At 39.2% G+C, this 19,030-nt stretch overlaps 1 protein-coding gene across 13 annotated transcripts in view; it reads left to right on the top strand.

The window, feature by feature from the left end:
• The window catches only part of DLGAP1 (DLG associated protein 1), a 905,535-nt gene that overhangs the window by 726,703 nt on the left and 159,802 nt on the right, over window positions 1-19,030 (top strand). For all 13 annotated transcript variants that reach the window (XM_032421264.1, XM_032421262.1, XM_032421263.1 and 10 more), the window contains one exon: window positions 4,929-5,169. In XM_032421264.1, the coding sequence (XP_032277155.1) occupies window positions 4,929-5,169 (241 nt within the window). The remainder of the gene's footprint in view (window positions 1-4,928; window positions 5,170-19,030) is intronic.

The following is a 19,030-nucleotide window of genomic DNA, read 5'->3' as shown; positions in this document are numbered from 1 at the left end:
CCCAAAACTGAAAGACATGATTTTGCAGATGGAGAGGGCCCACCCAGTACCCACCACAATCGATGGAGAAATATCCACATAGGGAACATCATAGTAAATTGTTAGCTCATTTGGGACAAGATCCTAAAGGGCTTTCAAAAGGGGGTGAGAAAAAACAGTTTATATGGAAAGGCATCCACTTTTCCAAACTCTAGCATACATGGAGGCTAAGAGACACAGAGCAAAGCCTGAAAACATCGGAAAGAAGAAGGGATGCAGGCTAGAATCCTGAATGCAAGCACACTCTCCCTTAACAGTGGGGGTGGAATGCAGATATTTCCATCAATGCCAGGTGGCCACCTTGTCCAGGAAAGCACTGGAAGATGTGCTCCACCAAAAAGAGGAAATAAAACAAGAAAGAGGAAACAGGGACTCCACCACAATCAAGATAATGAAGGGCACCCCTACAGTGATAAGGAAGAGAGATCCCAGGACAGCAGTGGGCTTGGCAGTCATAGATCGCAATAGGAGAACAGAGGCTTCAAGGGTAATGCTTTAAGGGCAGGAAGGAAACCAATAGGTTACCAGAGGTCTACGAATGTATCAACAGATTCAATTCACATAAGCAAGTTTTTGGAAATACAGATGCAAATACCGTAAGATCCAGCTGGAAGAACTGAAAGAGCTTGCCTTTGGGGAGGGAGAATCTTGGGGGCAAGAGAGCGAGTAAGGTGGGTTAGGGGTTTGCTCTTTTTCTTTATAAGCCATCTAGAACTATTTGACCTATATCTGTAGAATTTTGATAAAGAATAATTTTTTTACATGAAAAAAGTAGTGGCAAGCATTAAATACGCAGTTATTTATGAGAGACTAAATGAGGGAAGAATATGTAGGTTATGTGTTTGGCAATGTAAATATAGCACAACTATTTTAAATGAGGAAAGAATAGAGAGTGTATATGCAAAAAATAAGAGGAATTGTTAACTGTTTTCAATAATGACATGGGTATGGTATTATTTGTATGCTATTCTGAGACGGTTGTGCATATGTTATAGAAGAAACAAATGAATAATTGCAGAATATCCCAATTCTATCATCTCCTATGCCCCCTGAGAACCAGGATTTTTAGTATGGAATCAAGGTATAAGTATAAATATAATATAGAAGAAGTTACTTTAAAACTCTGCAGTCTGAGGGACGCCTGGGTGGCTCGGTTGGTTAAGCTTCTGCCTTTGGCTCAGGTCATGATCCCAGGGTTCTGGGATCGAGTCCCATATTGGAGCCTGCTTCTCCCTCTGCCTCCCTCCCTCCCTCTCTCTCTCTCTCTCTCTCATGAATAAATAAAATCTTAAAAAAAAAATTCTGCAGTCTGAATTTTAATTGGACGTACTCACTAGATCTGCCCACCAAAAAGCCTAGTTTTGCCCACTGAACAATGATCAACCGTAGCAATGACAACAAAGCTTCCTGGGGCCCAGAATGCGTTCTTGTGATACCATTTCCCACTAAAAGAAGAAGGGCTTTTTGAAAAAAATACTGACTCCAGGACTGAGCAGGAAAGGTAGATGAGTTTGGAATACCTTGACATACCTGATATCAAGGATGCTATCAAAGACTACTCATTACATGTCAAAAGGATTCAGGAAAAAAAAGAAAAGGATTCAGGAGCCAACCTAAGAGGCTCCTACTAGTTAAAGACCAGACAAATGTGAGTTCAAATTTGAAGTGAATTTATTTATTTATTTATTTTTTTTTTTTTTTTTTTTTAAAGATTTTATTTATTTATTTGAGAGAGAGAGAATGAGAGAGAGAGAGCATGAGAGTGGGGAGGGTCAGAGGGAGAAGCAGACTCCCTGCCGAGCAGGGAGCCCGATGCGGGACTCGATCCAGGGACTCCAGGATCATGACCTGAGCCGAAGGCAGTCGCTTAACCAACTGAGCCACCCAGGCGCCCCAAATTTGAAGTGAATTTAAAACCATCATATATTTTTAAATCTATGAGTTCATTTTGATATTTTTAAAAATTAATTGATCACTTTTGGTAGATAAGAGGGAACAAATTTATTATCTTGAAAATAAGAAGGGGGGGAAAAAACAAACATTTATTCTGCCATTTCTACGGGACCTCAACCATCGAGTAACCAAATAATGGGAGAGGAAGCATTTATTTATAAAAATGTTCCAACTAGTAATTGTAAAAGTAATGATGGAATTAGAATATCATCATTTTACAACTCCCAGTGAATTAATGGATCTAGGCGTTGAGCACCAATGACTCCTATCAACATCAAAAGAGAAACAACCCAGACATAATATGTCTCCTGATAAAAGAACACATGACCTCTAGTCTTGCCAAAGGGATTGAACCTGAGTCTTATAAAGCCCCTGGGTCTAGCTTACAATTTGCAGGAAATACAAAAGACAGAGGAACATGCTAAATCCTACCATGAGTACGAAATCAGCAAATCCAGACTGTGGGAAGCTTTACAGGTCAAACAACCCAGATGCTTCCATAAATAAATTTAAAAATGGGTGGAAGGAGGCCTATATGTTAAAAGTGAATTGAAAGATATATTGAAATTTTTAAGTGGGTGTAACTAAACTATAGGGTCCAAGGATGCACATGGGTGAAAAAACCCTAGCAATTCCTTATGAAAATAATTCTTTACATTCATATAATTTATAATTTATAAAAATTTGTAATTTATAATTCCTATAAAGAATTATTCTTTATAAAGATAAAACTCAGAGTAGCAGTTACTTTTGGAGGGAAGATGGGATTATGGGCTAGGATGGGGCATATAGAGGGGTTTCTGGGGTGCCTGGAAAATCTGTCTTTCTTGATCTGGTTAGTGGTTACAAGGGTGTTTGCCTTATTATGATTCATTAAGTTATGCATTCACTTTGTGTGGTTTTTCTGTATCTGTATATAATAGAAACAAAAGGTTAAAAGAGAATGAAGGAGAATCCTGTTAAGATAGAAGTCTAAACCATGAGAGACTATGGACTCTGAGAAACAAACAGGGTTCTAGAGGGGAGAGGGGTGGGGGGATGGGTTAGGCTGGTGATGGGTATTAAAGAGGGCACGTACTGAATGGAGCCCTGGGTGTTATATGCAAACAATGAATCATGGAACACTACATCAAAAACTAATGATGTAATGTATGGTGATTAACATAACATAATAAAAAAAGAAAAGAAAAAAAAACTAATGATGTAATGTATGGTGATTAACATAATAAAAAAATTTTTTTTTAAAGATAGAAGTCTAATATAGAAGGTTAAATGGAAAAAAAGTGCAGAATTATATTTACTCTATGGTCCAATTTTTTATGAAAAGTAGGGGAGGGGGCATATATACTCTCTGAACAGTCACCCAAATTTAATAGTTATTACCTTAACAGGGATAGATATTTTACCATTTCTTTGCAATGTTTGACAAATTGATTAATAGGGGAAAATCTAATAAATTATATATATATAGGTATATATATATGCACACATACACACGTGCAAATATAGTTTTACTTTTTACTTTGAAATTTTTCAAGTTTACAAAAGAGTTCCTTGTAAAATATAAAGAACTCCTGTACATCCTTGACCCAGATTCATATTCATATTCCTTTTGGCTCAATTGCTCACTTTCTCTATTTGATAATTAGTTACAAATATCATGTCCCTTTACCTGTGAAAGCACTTCCAAGTATTTCCTAAAAATCAATGATATATATCCATATTGAATTTTTTAATATGGACATATATAATTATTAGCCTTGAAAACATACAGGGATTTTATGTCAAATTAGATAAAGTATGTGAAAATGCTATTTTAAGCTGCAAAGAATCATTAAAAAAAGGATGTCTTTTCCACTTGATATGCCTTAAGGTAATTCATCACTTCTATCTGAAGTTTAAAGAAATTTGCCATTATTGGAGTATATCCTCAGATAACACAAAATTAAGAAATAGTCAAAAGTTGCAATCATTTTCAGTATTTGCTCTAAGCTTATTTGTAGTTTAATCTTAAGTTTTTTTTAACTGCTAAATTCTTAATTACTCATTAATTTAATATTAGGGAAATTAGACATGAAGTTCTAGAGGGTGGCAGATATTTGAAGAATGCTCCCATGTCTCTAACAAATCAGCTACAAAGTGAGAAATTAACGGGAGCACCTGTTTTTTTTTTTCTTTTCTTTTTTAGGTGGTGCTCAAACCCAATGTAAGTTATGTACAGAGGAATGCAAGTAAATAAAAACTGACTTCCTCAAAAAAAAAAACAAAAATGAAGACTTCATTTGGAAGATTTTAAAACACATAAATAATTTGTGGACTCTATCAGCTTTTTATAAAGAAGAATGAAACCTTCTTTAGATAGTGTAGATTGAAAATCTCCATAGTGCTTTTCAAAATTTTGACATATCTGGGTTTGGTCTATTTTTGTGCAGAATGAGAGTATCTTGCCAGAAAATATAGGGCCTGTTTCCATACTTTGCACTAAATTAAGCTGCATTCAACACTGAAATTATTTGACAAGCTGGTCAATTCCAAAAAGCACAATAATAAAAATACTAGCTTCTAAAATGTTTATACTAAAAACTGTTGCACTGAAACACCCAAACTCTGACCATGGACTAGCAGCTGTTCCCTAGGTTTGCGTTTATAAATAAGGAGAATTAGCACTGGGCAGGCACTGGAAGAAGACTTCCCAGCCCCACCGTCCTTTCCTTGGGAAAATAAAGCTCTTTTTCTTTAGAATTGATTGTTTGGGATTACAAACAAGATGCAGTTCAATTATGGATTGTAACACAGAGGAAATAAGATACACTGGAGTTTAGTGGAATCGGAGGGGGCTCTCTTGGGTCAGGAAGGGCGGTGAAGTTGGGAGATGCTTAAGGGAGAGGGTGCTTCTCCACCAGGTAGGAGTTACGGTACCCCACCTCTGCCCGCAGGTGAGCGAGATGGAAGTGAACGGGCAGTTTGAGTCCGTGTGCGAATCGGTGTTCAGCGAGCTGGAGTCGCAGGCGGTGGAGGCGCTGGACCTGCCCATGCCCGGCTGCTTCCGCATGCGGAGCCACAGCTACGTGCGGGCCATTGAGAAGGGCTGCTCCCAGGACGATGAGTGTGTGTCCCTGAGGTCCTCCTCCCCACCGCGCACCACCACCACCGTGAGGACCATTCAGAGCAGCACCGGTGAGTGAGCAGAACGGCTGTCCCCCGGGGCCCCCTGTGCCACCACAAGCCTGGCCTCCGAGCCCGAGCCCGGGGCTACAGAATGTCCCAAAAGACTGCCCCCGGTGTCCTCGCTGTTATCACACAGTCGCCAGTAACATAATACCACCCGTGCCCTACAGAGAATGGTTGTGCCTCCCTGCCTGCCTCTGTCCCCAGGCTTTGGCCACATGCACAGTCGTCCCTGCCTCCAAGCTCTGGCATCGACAGAGAAACTTCAACGACAGGTCCAGAATGGACAGCACTGAAGGGGGGCGGGGTCTTTCCAGGATCCCCACACAGCAGCATCCTAGCAGCCAGCAAACTCATCCCACCAGCTCCTACTGGCCACGGTCAGGCTCTTTTAGGGGTGACCCTTAGGCAAATCGGTCACCCTGATTGCTGAGCGCCACACCATGAGAATGCCTTTTATTTTTTTTATTCCAAGATATCCACAAAATGACTATCCCAAAACACCCGAAATATCACTGTAAGAAAATAAGGAAGAAACGGATGATCCAGATATATTAATTGAACATCTTATGAGTTTTCTTTCATTATAACAAAGACAGATTTCACTATTTTAAAACCTTCTGTCATATGTATACAGCACCTCTTTTTCCCTCTAAAATGCAGTTAGGTTTATGCAGTTAAACTGTATTTTTATCAGATTTTAAGCAGAGAGGCACAGAAGAGCTTCGCTGGTTTCCATGACACTGAAACCTGTATGGGAATATAGCCAGGGATTAGATCTATGTGTGTGTTGGGGTTTTTTTTATATTTATAACATTTGGGTCCAAGAAGAAAATCCCCTCCATCTTAACTAGGCTTAACTGTATGACATTTCAGTATAGCTCCAACAGAGAGTAGTTCTACAAAAAGATCATCAAACCTCGAGTCATGGTAAATAATAATGAATCAATTAGAAGGAAGAGCCTGTGCCAGAATATTGCAGTATTCAATGTTAGTTCTAGGTGCATCAAATGCCAGTAATTATCATTGAGCCTAGAACTTCTGCAGGCTTGAGAAGTAATAGGTCCTCAAACCGGAGTTAAAATCCTACTAACTAGAGATATGGAATTGAGGTAGCAATTTGTAAGAAACCATTAGAGGTTAAATATGAGGAGTTCATTCCTGACCAGTGCAAACTAAGGTATCAGGATCATGGAAAGGGATGCTTCTAGAGGGCTCCACGGCTCTGCAGGGAGCCCAGCCACTCTGGCCTCGGCTGGCTGGCTCCAGCCAGATAGTGGATGTGCATTCTGGCTCACCAGGAAATTCTACAAGAACAGCCACAGATGAGGTTAACGAATAAGGTTGACTTATCAAATGAAAAACAAATTTTCAATCACCCATGGGCATATTTCTGTGTGTGTTTGTGTTCATGCAGTTAAGTGTAATTTGAAGATCTGCCCTGTGCCTATAGCATATTGCTGTGTCTCTTACTGTTCCCCATTTTCACCACCCCCACCCCGCCCTTTCCCAGTGTCTAGTCTGCCACTCGCTCTCAGTCTCACCGCCTACCAGCTGGTTTCCTGTGCTGAAATCGCTCATTAGATACACAGTATGCGCGTCCTCAACCAGGTGTGCGAGGGGAAGGAAAAGGGCCACCAGCTGACTCCTTCCCCCTCAAGGAGCAGTGTTGTGGATAAAGTGGCAAGAGACTCCTGATTGGCTTTTTTCTGCTCACCTCTCAGAGGATTTGTGCTTTTGTCAGTGAAGAGACAATGTACTTACACCTCCCACATCCGTTCTCATGCTGTGCTCTTCACCCACACACCAGGATATCGGAGACCTTTCCCAGATACTCAGGGAGCTTCCTGGGGTTCAAACAATAGGGTTGCTAGATAAAATCCAGGGTGCCAGTTAAATTTGAATTTCAGATAGTCAATAATTTTGTAGTGGGAGGATATCTCAAAGTTGCATGGGGCATACTTATGCTAGAAAATGATTTGTCCTGTTTGGAGTATTTGCTAAATCTGACAAGCCTATCAGAGAAGAGGAGTAGAATCTGGGAGGGTGTCCTGTGTTGTTCCTTTTAGAATATAAATTCACCAGAGGGTCTTTAGCTGGGGGCCCTATGCAGGAGAACACACCAAAATAGAGAGAGGAAAATGAAAATACCAGAGGTGATTACATCATTCCTTCTCAGGCTCCGTGCGTCTCATCGTAAGTACTGGGCTACATCCACCTGCTTGCAGCTCTCAGGGTGGGAAGGCTCCACTCTTGGCTGCAGCTGCAGGGGGTCAGGGGCAGGAAGATGTGAGAAAGCATAAAATATCAGATTTTTGCACAGGGCAGCTGGTGACATCACCCTGCATCACACTAAACATGATAGATGATCTTTACAGTCATGGAAAAATTAACAAGTTAAGGACTAAACCATGGTAGTATCTTCTAAGTAAGCCCATCAGACATTTTATGAATGCAACCTTAAGAATTCTAATACCACCTTGGGTGCCTGGGTGGCTCAGTGGTTAAGCGTCTGCCTTTGGCTCAGGTCATGATCCCAGGGTCCTGGGATTGAGTCCCGAATCGGGCTCGCTGCTCAGCAGGGAGCCTCCTTCTCCCTCTGCCTCTCTCTGTCTCTTATGAATAAATAAATAAAATCTTTAAAAAAAAATTCTAACACCACCTTGCAGTTTCTCTATGCCATTGATTTGTCCTTTTAAAAAGTCATTACTTTATGATATAATAAGGTTCTCCATTCATTCTACCCCTCCCATTACTCCTGTGTGCTCTTCTCTCTTTCACACACACACTTTTCCTTTTCTCTCACATGATCTCAGTAGTATCATATTAATTTTCTTCTTCTACTGGTTTCCTTACATTGAATCAAATAGAATTTCCTGTAGAAAACACAGAATATCTACTTTCTCACACAACTTACAAATTTTTGAAAGAATCCGCTCATTTGTAGAAATCAGGAAATTACTTTGCTCTAATTTTAACAATTTCCCCCATGTACTCAGGTCAGATTTGCATCCGTGTTCAGTAGGACGTGACGTAAATTTTTCCTTTTGCTTCTCTTCTTTTGCTCATTATTCTTGGATACTCACAGCCAATTCTCTTTTTCCTAAACTTCCCTTTGCCTGTAAAAAGTTCTTCTGTTTTGTCAACTGCAATTATTAGCTATAACTTTTCCCCCACAACAATGCACATGCACTGAGTCTTTGATTTTTGTTCTAATTGTTCAAATTTTCCACACAATATATTAAGCTTTTCTCTTCCAGTCTTGTCCATTCTCCATATTAGCAAGATGAAATCATAAACAAAAATCCACAAGTGTCTGTTACCACGTGAGAGTGTTATGAGGATGGGCTCAGCCCTAGGTGGCCCCAAGTGTCCCCTAGTGACGTGAGCAAGAATGGTGACTCATCCTGGCAAATCAGGGCAAATTAGGAACTGAGTTAGAGAGTGACTTATAGTTCTGCTTCTTTTGCTTTATTGACTTTTTGGCTTGTGTAACTATGATAGAATCTTATATTCTCCAGCCCGTAATCTGCTTCCAGCACTCAGATATCTCTCCATCTAATAAATTCAACAAGCCTTTATATAAAACCACTGTACCCAGACTATTAAGCTAGAATTAGAGCTACTGTAGGAAAGTACAATTTAACAGTGGAGCAATTAACCTCAGGACTATGAGAAAACAAGCACCCTTACCTTAGTTGCCTGAATATTTTAGGTAAAAGTAGAACTAGGTGCTGAAGCTATAGCCACACATCTACTTCCGAGTAGTGGATTAAGCTTGCCTCATGTGGATGAAATATACCAACCCAATTGTATGTGTTTAAGAAGAATTTTTCTTTTTGCTTCCTACACGGAGCATCTAAGACCTATCAAAAGCATTAGCATGTTGTAGCGAAGATAGACAGACTTGTATCTGGTGAACAAGCAAAAACATAGTATAATAATCGTCAGTGGAGGCAGCCATACAGATACAGATACAGATACACACTTGGTCAGAAAGGACAAAAATAAACCGTTCATAGTGGTCACCCAGCAAGTAGTAAGTGAAAGATTCAGTGGGCGCAGAGAGAAATATTTTTAAATAAGCATTGCTTTTTATGATTTTAAAAGCCAATATAATGTTTGATTAAAATAATACTCTGACAGAAATCGGCAAAATATCATGATATAGAATTGTTTTTTTTTTAAGAAAAGCATTCATTTTGAAATTACAAGCTTTTCAAAGAAGCTTTATGTAACAATAACACAAATTGATAAGGAATAAGTAGGTTCATTTGCCATACCGTGGCCCTTAAAGTTTGGTGTATGTGTTCTATTCTTTTTTTTATTAGGGGAAGCCTTAAAAGTTGATGAAGTTGAACTGATCTTTCCTTCAAGAAGCCCCCAGAGGGGCACCTGGGTGGCTCAGCTGGTTGAGCAGCTGCTTTCGGCTCGGGTCGTGATCCCAGGGTCCTGGGATCGAGCCCCACATCAGGCTCCTTGCTCAGCAGGGAACCTGCTTCTCCCTCTGCCTCTCCCCCTGCTTGTGCTCGCTCTCTCTCCCCTCTCTGTGTCAAATAAATAAAATCTGAAAGAAAGAAAGAGAGAGAGAAAGGGAAGAAATTGTAAACAAAAAAAAAAATTTTTTTAAGCCCCAGAAAGTCAATGAGGCCCCAGGATAAAGCATCCCCCCAGGCCAGCAGCCAGTGTCCCCCAGCCAGGGAATCAGCACAGTGTACCCTCCTGGGTGTGGCTTGGGGCCACAGTAACACCAATATTTATACTTTTTTTGAACGAGATATTTTCCCTTAAATTGAGACGTGCTCTTCTGTAATCCTACTTCACAGTATATCATTGCTGTCATCTCTGACCTACCTACTCAAGTTCTTGCTCAGTTTAGCAAAAGTAGGTACCCTTTGATCAGCTGAGGTGGGGGCTCATGTTCTGAGAGTTCACCCACTGGCTTGAGTCTTAACCCCCAATCAGCCATCCCATCCGGGATACCCAATCCAGGTACCTTCGTGCACCCTACCTTCATGCCCCTTCAGTCCCATACACCCTGCTCCCCACCCACCCCCAATAACAAAAAGCCTTAACACACAAGTTCGTGAGCAGAATAACATTAAGGCAATAATTTATATTTGCAATACACATAGTAGGCATTCAATAATGGAGGAAGAAAGGGGAGAGAAGATGCAAAAAAAAAAAATACTTGTTTTTATTGCAATATAATTGACATATTACACTGTGTAAGTTTAAGATGTGCTACCTATTGATTTGATATGTTTATATATTGGAATGTGATTACCACCATAGCATTAGGTAACACAGCCTTCAAGTCACTTAATTATCATTTGTCTTTGTGGTGAAAACATTTAAGATCTAGGGGTGCCTGGGTGGCTCAGTCATTAAGCATCTGCTTTCAGCTCAGGTCATGTTCTCAGGGTCCTGGGATCGAGCCCCACATCGGGCTCCCTGCTCAGTAGGAAACCTGCTTTTCCCTCTCCCACTCCCCGTTTGTGTTCCCTCTCTCGCTGTCTCTCTCTGTCAAATAAATAAATAAAATCTTAAAAAAAAAAAATTTAAGATCTAGTCTTTTAGCAACTTTGAAGTATATAATATAGTATTGTAGACTATAATCACAATGCTATGCATCAGATCTCCACAACGTATTCATCTTCTAACTGCAAGTCTGTGCTTTTGACCAACATCTCAATTCCCCCACCCCCCCAGCCCCTGTAACCACTATTCTACATTTACCACTAGTTCAGCCTTTTTAGATTCCACATATATGTGATATCATATAGTAGTAGTCTTTATGTGACTTATTTGGCTTAGCATAATGCCCTCAGGGTCCCATCCATGTTGTCAAAATGGCAGGATTTCCTTCTTTCTCGTGGCTGAATAATATTCTACTATATATACAAACCCCATCTTCTTCATTCATCGATTGATGGACTTAGGTTGCTTCCATATCGTGGCTACTGTTAATAACAAACAGCAGAAAAATACTTACATACCTCACAAACTGCACGTTTGATGATTGGATAATCAAGATAACTTTCCTAGAGAAATAGTGTTGCTATTAAAACAAGTTGAATCATAAGACATTAGCAGAAGAAACTTCTACATCATCTAGTCTGAGGGTCTGCAAACTACCATCTATGGACCAAATCCAACCCTCCACCTATTTTTGTAAAGTTTTTTTGGCACAGAGCCACACTTACTTGCTTACATATTGTCTGTGGCTACTTTCACTCTTTAACGGTAGAGTTGAGTAGTTGTTGCAGAAAACCAAAACTATTTACTATCTGAGCCTTTATTGAAAAAGGTTACCACCCCTGATCTAATCCACTGACCCCCATTTTAAGATAAGAAAACTAAGGGGGGCTTCTGTCTGGAGGCAAAGTCAGAATAAAACCCCCTGATCTCCCAGCCGTAGCCCTTTGCTTGTTTGGGTCCCAGCTCTTGAAGTTATTTATTGCATGATTGTAAAGTTAATCTGAACTAATTTTCTTCATGCGTAAAATGAAATTAGAGTGCTGCTTCTCTTGCCAGCGTTAATGACCACTTTTGGAGCATCCTTAGAGTTCAGAGAAAGCACACTTCTTTCTACGAGGCACTAATTCAATTAATAGGTTGTTTTTATAAAGCAGTGAAGGAAAGGTTCAGAAGTCCAAGGGGACAGACAGCAGCCAGAAGTTTTTGAACAAAGAGCCTTTCTTTTCTATTCAAGATAAGATCAAGTAATAAATAATCAGATATTGCCTGGACTGGTTCCTTGTTCCGCTGCTAATGAGGTTCCCTTCCTTGAATTTCCCCAACCATCCAAGTAAAACTTGAGACCAGCCACTTACCCCCATCTGAGGAGGCAAAAAAAAAAAAAAAGCAAGATTGTGGCACAACCTTATGCCTCTTTATGAGGTCACTTGTCTGGTTTTTATATCTGAGAAAACTGACAGTGGTAAGTTTTGGAAGAATTTTGGCTATAATCTTTCCTTTCTTCTGTGGGACACTTGAGTTGGAATTCCTCTGTATTCTAGTAGAAATATTATGAAATCACAAGATGCAAAAGTCTTACTAGATAGAGAAAGAAACAAAGTCTGAAGAACTTAGGCTTTCATCTCCTCCAGTTGTTTTGCTGTATATAAGTCACCTCTAAGGGGCGCCTGGGTGGCTCAGTTGGTTAAGCAGCTGCCTTCAGCTCAGGTCATGATCTCAGGGTTCTGGGATGGAGCTCTGCACTCAGAGGGGAGTCTTCTCCTTCTCCCTCTGCCCCTCCCCCTGCTTGTGCATTCTCTCGTGCTCTCTCTCAAGTAAATAAAATCTTAAAAAAAAAAAAAAAATCACCTCTCAGGAATAGAGTGGCAAACTTTGAGACGTTGTGCTCTATAGACAGTCCTAAAGTCCACCTTTGCCCATATGAGGGGTTGTCACATGGCCAGTTGTGAAGGGGCTCCAAGGTTTTCTGGCCATTAGGGTTAATGTGAGGTTCAAATCAGTAAGGAAGTAATAAATCAATAAGGATGATTATTAAATCATCAGTAAGTATTATGTAAATTACACATTAAAATGCCTCTATCTGGCTTTGATTTTAGATCTCTCAATCTGGCTTACTTCATTAACAATGATAATGGCTAACCTTTTAGCACGTACTATTTGATAAGCATTTTGAACCAGCTGCATAGACTCTCTTGTGTAATCCTAATGAATATTCTAGGACATATATGTAATATATTATCATTCTCATCATACAAAAAAAAAATTAAGGCTTATGAAGTTTACACAACTTGAGCAAGGCCCTACCCCTAGTGAATTACAGAGCAGACTCTTAAATTCTCTTTACTGATCAATGAATGTTTAGTATAGTATACCTTGAAATAATTTAATACAAATCTGTCTGTGATCTAGAAGCTCTTCTTTCATTCTTTCTTCCCACAAATATTTATTTAGCTCCTGCCATGTTTGAAACTTGTGTCTTCCTTAAATTTTTCTTTAAAAAAAAAAAAAACCCTCTTTTTTAAAAAAACTTTTGTTCATGTATTATTGACATGGTTTTTCATGTTGGTTTGTCTAAATGTGAAACATCTGTTTAAAGTTAAAGATGTAGGGGAAAAAATAAAGTTAAAGGTGTAGGGACACCTAGGGAGCTCGGTGGGTTAAGCATCTGCCTTCAGCTCAGGTCATGATCCCAGGATTCTGGGATCAAATCCCACATCAGGCTCCCTGCTCAGAGGGGAGCCTGCTTCTCCCTGACCTGCTGCTCCCCCTGCTTATGCGCTCTCACTCTCTTTCCCTCTGACAAATAAATAAAATCTTTTTAAAATAAATAAATAAAGTTAAAGATGTAAAAAATAGGAGAGGTGGCTCAAGATGGCAGCATAGAAAGATCCTGACCTCATCTCCTCCCACGGACACAACAAATGTAGAAGTACATATGGTGAAGTACCCTCTGGAAAAGACCTGAAAACTACCTGAACAAGCGCCTCCACAGCAAAGTATAAAAGGGCTATGTCAAGACCAGTTGCAGAGGCAGAGATGCAATCCTGCAAAAAACCCACCCCTGGTGCAGCAGTTTAGTGGGAAAAGATATCACAAATATTGAACTTCTCCCTGAGGAGCAAGGGGTTTGTGCTCCACATCAGAGATCCCAACCCTTGAGACCTGCACTGGAGAGATGAGCCCCCAAAAATCTGGTTTTGAAAACGAATGGGGTGCACATCCAGGAAAGTCACTAGGCTGTAGGGAATGGACACTCCACTCTTAAAGGGTTCGCTTGCAGACTCCTTCACCCCAGGATCCAGTATAGAAGTAGCAGTTCATAAAGTAACCATACAATATAGGAAGGAAATTTATTTGCTACTCTTAAAGCACCTGCTAGAAAAACAGGAGCCTGTTGGGACTCTCTCCGGGGACAGAGATGCTGGCAGGCACCATTTTTGGTATTCTCCCTGTACCTTGCAAGTGTGAGCACTGGCAGGGGCGATTTTTTTCACTCTCCCTCTAGCCTGCTAGCCCTGACATATGTGCCCCATCCTTGCACACCACTCCACCATGACCACATCTAAGCCAGATAGCTGAGAGCTGGCCCTGAGCACTACTCCACCACAGCGCTGCCATAGTTGGTCAGTGCATGCATCCCAAACAGGGGACATCCCTTCAGCACCTGGCTCCAGTGGCCAAGGGGGATTGCATTTTGGGCTCTATGGGTCTGAAACAATTGGAGAAACAGTTCTAGGCAGGCTTCCACCCCCAGGGCACTGCACCAACAATAACTGAAACACACCTCCGTCCTTCTGTGAAAAAGGCCTATCTACTTGACCTGCAGCTTCAGCCTGACAGGCATGCTTCCACACATCTAGAAACTATGGAGGTGCTCTCAGGGAATGTAGATGAGGAATACCATCTTTGAGCTCTCACTTGGCCTTGCTACAGCTTACTAGTACCGCTGAGAAAAAAGCTCATACACTCAGAGTCCAGAGTTTTCAACTGTCACTAAGGGGACACCTCCAGATCACTGGGTCTGGAGGCCAGCAGGATCTATGATTGCTGTCCCACAGGACTATGTATATTTGTCTACCTTAAAATCTGCTGCCTGAGGGTCTACCTCCAATCAGCCTGAAACTAGGTGCTGACTGAAATCCCTCCCTCTGGAACACTCACAGATCTTGGCACACCCTCAACAACTGGGGCCTGTCAAGAAAAAAGGCTGCTTAGACAATCACAAAGTTTCTAGAGACAGCCAGGAGCTAGAGCAAGGTTATAGGATAGGGTTTATCTCCTACACAAGGCCACTCCTGTAAGACTGAGAAAGAGAGCTCTTTCGCCTAATACACAGTAACAAACAGGCTTCAAGCAAAATGAGGAGACAGGGCAATGTGTTCCAAATCAAATAGATGAAGTCTCAGAAAAAAATTAATGAAATGGAGATAATTAATATTGCCTAATAAACAGTTCAGATTTATGTTCATAAAGATGCTCACCAAACTGAGGAAAAGAATGGGTGAACACAACAAAGAGATAGAAATATAAGAAAGTACTAAATAAGTCACAAGACTAAAGAACACAATAACCAAACTGAAAAACACACTAGAAAGGCTCAACAGCAGACTAGATTAAGCACAAGATAGAATCCATGAGCTAAAAGACAGGGCAGTGGAACTCACCCAAATAGAATAGCAAAAAGAAGAAACACACCAAAAGGTCAAGAGACCTACAGGACAACATCAAGTGGAATATTGGCATTATAGGGTTTCCAGAAGGAGAAGAGAGAAAGGGAAAGAAAACTTATTAGAAGAAATAATGGTTGAAAATTTCCTTAACCTAGGAAAGAAAGCAGACATCCAGATCTAGGAAACTCAAAGAGTTCTAACAAGATGAACCCAAAGAGACCCACACCAAGGCACATTATAATTGTCAAAAGTTAAGGATAATGAGATGATGTTAAAAGCAGCAAGAGAAAATCAACTTGTTATGTACAAGGAAACCCCCATAAGACCATCAGATTTCTCAGCAGAAAATTTGCAGGCCAGAAGAAGGTGGCATAATATATTCAAAGTACTGAAAGGAAAAAACTTTCAACCAAGAATACTCTACCAAGCAAGGTTATCATTCAGAAGTGAAGGAAGGAGAAACAGCTTTTCAGACAAACAAAAATTAAAGGAGTTAATGATAAATTTTAAAAGGAGCTCTTTAAGCTGAAAAGGGAGGCACTAATTAGTAACAAGAAAAAAATATCAAAGTGAAAATCTCACTAGTAAAATTAGATATATAGTAAAGGCAGTGGGAGAGGTAAACCTGCTGTCAACTTTAAATACTTTGTTTTTTATATGGGCTGTTATATATGAGCCTCATGGTAACCACAAGCAAAAATTCATAATAAATACACAGAAGATAATGAGAAAGGAATCTAAGCATAACATTATAGAAAGTCATCAAACCACAAGAGAATAAACCAAGAGAAGAAGAAAGGAACAGAGAACTACAAAACAGGGGGAAAAAAACAATTAAAATAGCAACAAGTATATACCTATCAATTATTACTTTAAATGTAAATGGACTAAATTCTCCCATTAAAAGAGTGACTGAATGGATTAAAAAAAATGAGACCCATCTATATGCCACCTACAAGCAATTCAAGTCAGACATAAGGACACACACAGACTGAAACTGAAGGGACAAAAAAAGGTATTTCAAGCAAATTGAAAATAAGAAAACAGGAGTAGCTATACTGATACCAGAAAAAAAATGGACTTTAAAGCAAAGACTGTAATAAAAGACAAAAATGGGCATTACATAATGATAAAGGGGTCAATTCAACAAGAAGACATAACACTCAAATATTTAAGAACCCACCATAGGATCACTTAACTACATAAAGCAAATACTAACAGACCTAAATGGAGAAATGGACAACAATACAATGATAGTAGGGTTCTTAATACCCTGCTTACATCAATGGATAGATGATCCAGACAGAAAATTAATAAGGAGGGGCGCCTGGGTGGCTCAGTGGGTTAAACATCTGCCTTCGGCTCAGGTCAAGATCTCAGGGTCCTGGGATCGAGCCCCATGTCAGGCTCCCTGCTCAGTGGAGAGCCTGCTTTTCCCTCTTCCCCCCTGCTTGTGCTCACTTGCTCTCTCTCTCTCAAGTAAATAAATAAAATACTTTTTAAAATTAAAAAAAATTAATAAGGCAATACAGAACTCAAAAAACACATTAGTGTAAAGGGACTTAATATACATGCAGAACATTCCATCCAAAAGCAGAATACACATTCTTCACAAAAACACGTGGAGCATTTTCTAGGATAGAGCATATGTTAGGCCACAAAACAAGTCTCAAGAAATATAAGAAGACTGAAATCATATCAAGCATCTTTTCCAACTACAATAGTATGAAACTAAAAATCAATTGCAAGAAAAAAATGGAAAAATCAAAAATATGTGGAGTGGAGATTTTTTTCAAAACTATGTGGAGATTAAACAACATACTACTGAACTAACGATGGGTCAAAGAAATAAAAGAAGAAATTTAAAAATTCCTTGAAACAAATGAAGATGGAAATACAACATTCCAGAATCTATGGGATACAGCAAAATTAGCTTTAAGAGGCAAGTTCATAGTGATGTAGGCCTACCTCAAGAAACAAGAAAAATCTCAAATAAACAATCTAACTTTATACCTAAACAGAACTAGAAAAACAAATAAATGCTAAAATTAGTAGAAGGAAGGAAATAATAATAATTAAAAAAATCAGAGTCTTTTCTAAAAAGAAAAAAAAAACAATGAAATTAAGAGCTGGTTCTTTGAAAAGATTTTTTTTTTTTTTAAATCAAGAAGCCTTTAGCTAGACTCACTAAGAATAGAAGCGAGAAGGCTCAAATAGAATCAGAAATGAAAGAAAGTTACAACTCATACCAAAGAAATACAAAGGATCATAAGAGACTACTGTGAACAATTATACACCAAACTGGACAATCTAAAAGAAGTGGATAATTCCTAGAAACTTACAGTTTTCCAAGACTGAATCAAGAAAAAATAGAAAATCTGATAAAGCAATTACGGATTATGGATATTAAATCCATACTCAAAAAACTCTCAACAAATGAAAGCCCAGGACCCAACAGCTTCACTGGTGAATTCTACCAAACTTTAAAAGAAGATTTAATACCTATCCTTCTCAAACTCCTCTAAAAAATTGAAGAGGAGGCACCCCTTCCAAACTCATTCTATAAGGCCAGGATTACCTTGATACCAAAACCAGATAAGGACACCACAAAATAACGTTATAGGCCAATATCCCTGATGAAAATAAATGCAAAAATCCTCAATCAAATATTAGCAAACCAAATTCAGTATGATCAAATGATATTTATTCGAGGGAGGCAAAGATGGTTCAACGTCCACAAGTCAATCATCATGTACACCATATTAACAAAATGAAGGATAAAAAACCATATCTCAAATACAGAAAAAGCATTTGACAAAATTCAACATTCATTTATGATTAAAGAAAAAAAACTTTCAACAAAGGGGTATAGAAGGAACATACCTAAACATAATAAAGGCCATATATGACAAATCTACAGCTAACATCATACTCAGTGGGGAAGAGCTGAAACTTTTCCCTTAAGATCAGGAACAAGACAAGGATGCCCACTCTTGCCACTTTTTTTCAACATAGTATTGGAAGTCCTAGCCCAAGCAATTAAGCAGGGGGTAAAAAATGCATCCATTTTGGAAAGAAAGAAGTAAAACTATCACTATTTGCAGACAACATGATTTTACATACAGAAAAGTAATCCTAAAGACTCCACCGAAAAATGAATTCAGTAAAGTTACAGGATGCAAAAATCAATATACAAAAATAGGTTGCATTTGTATACACTAACAAACTATTACTAACAATTGTAATCTTTATAATTACATCAAAAAGAATAAAATACCTAGGAATAAAGTTAACCAAGGAGGTGAAAGACCTGGATTCTGAAAACTATAAGACACTGAGGAGAGCAACTGAAGAAGATACGAATAACAGGAGATATTCCATGCTCATGGATTGGAAGAATTAATACTGTTAAACTGTCCGTATTACCCAAAGCAATCCCTATGAAATTTTCAATGGTATTTTTCACAGAAACAGAACAATCCTAAAACTTGTATGAAACAACAAGAGATGCCAAAGAGCCAAAGTAATCTTAAGAAGGAAGAACAAAGCTGGAGGCATCATGCTACCTGATTTCAAACTATACTACAAAGTTATAGTGATCAAAACAGTATGGTATCAGCATAAAAACAGACACACAGATCACTGGAACAGAATAGAGAGCCCAGAAATAAATCCAGGCATATACAGTCAATTAATTTATTATATTCATATAATTTAAC

The sequence above is a fragment of the Phoca vitulina genome, unplaced genomic scaffold (assembly GCF_004348235.1).
Source record: "Phoca vitulina isolate PV1807 unplaced genomic scaffold, GSC_HSeal_1.0 scaffold24, whole genome shotgun sequence".
In the NCBI taxonomy this organism is placed as follows: Eukaryota; Metazoa; Chordata; class Mammalia; order Carnivora; family Phocidae; genus Phoca; species Phoca vitulina.
The sequence above is the reverse complement of the archived record's forward strand: the minus strand, read 5'-3'. Positions and strand labels throughout refer to the sequence as shown.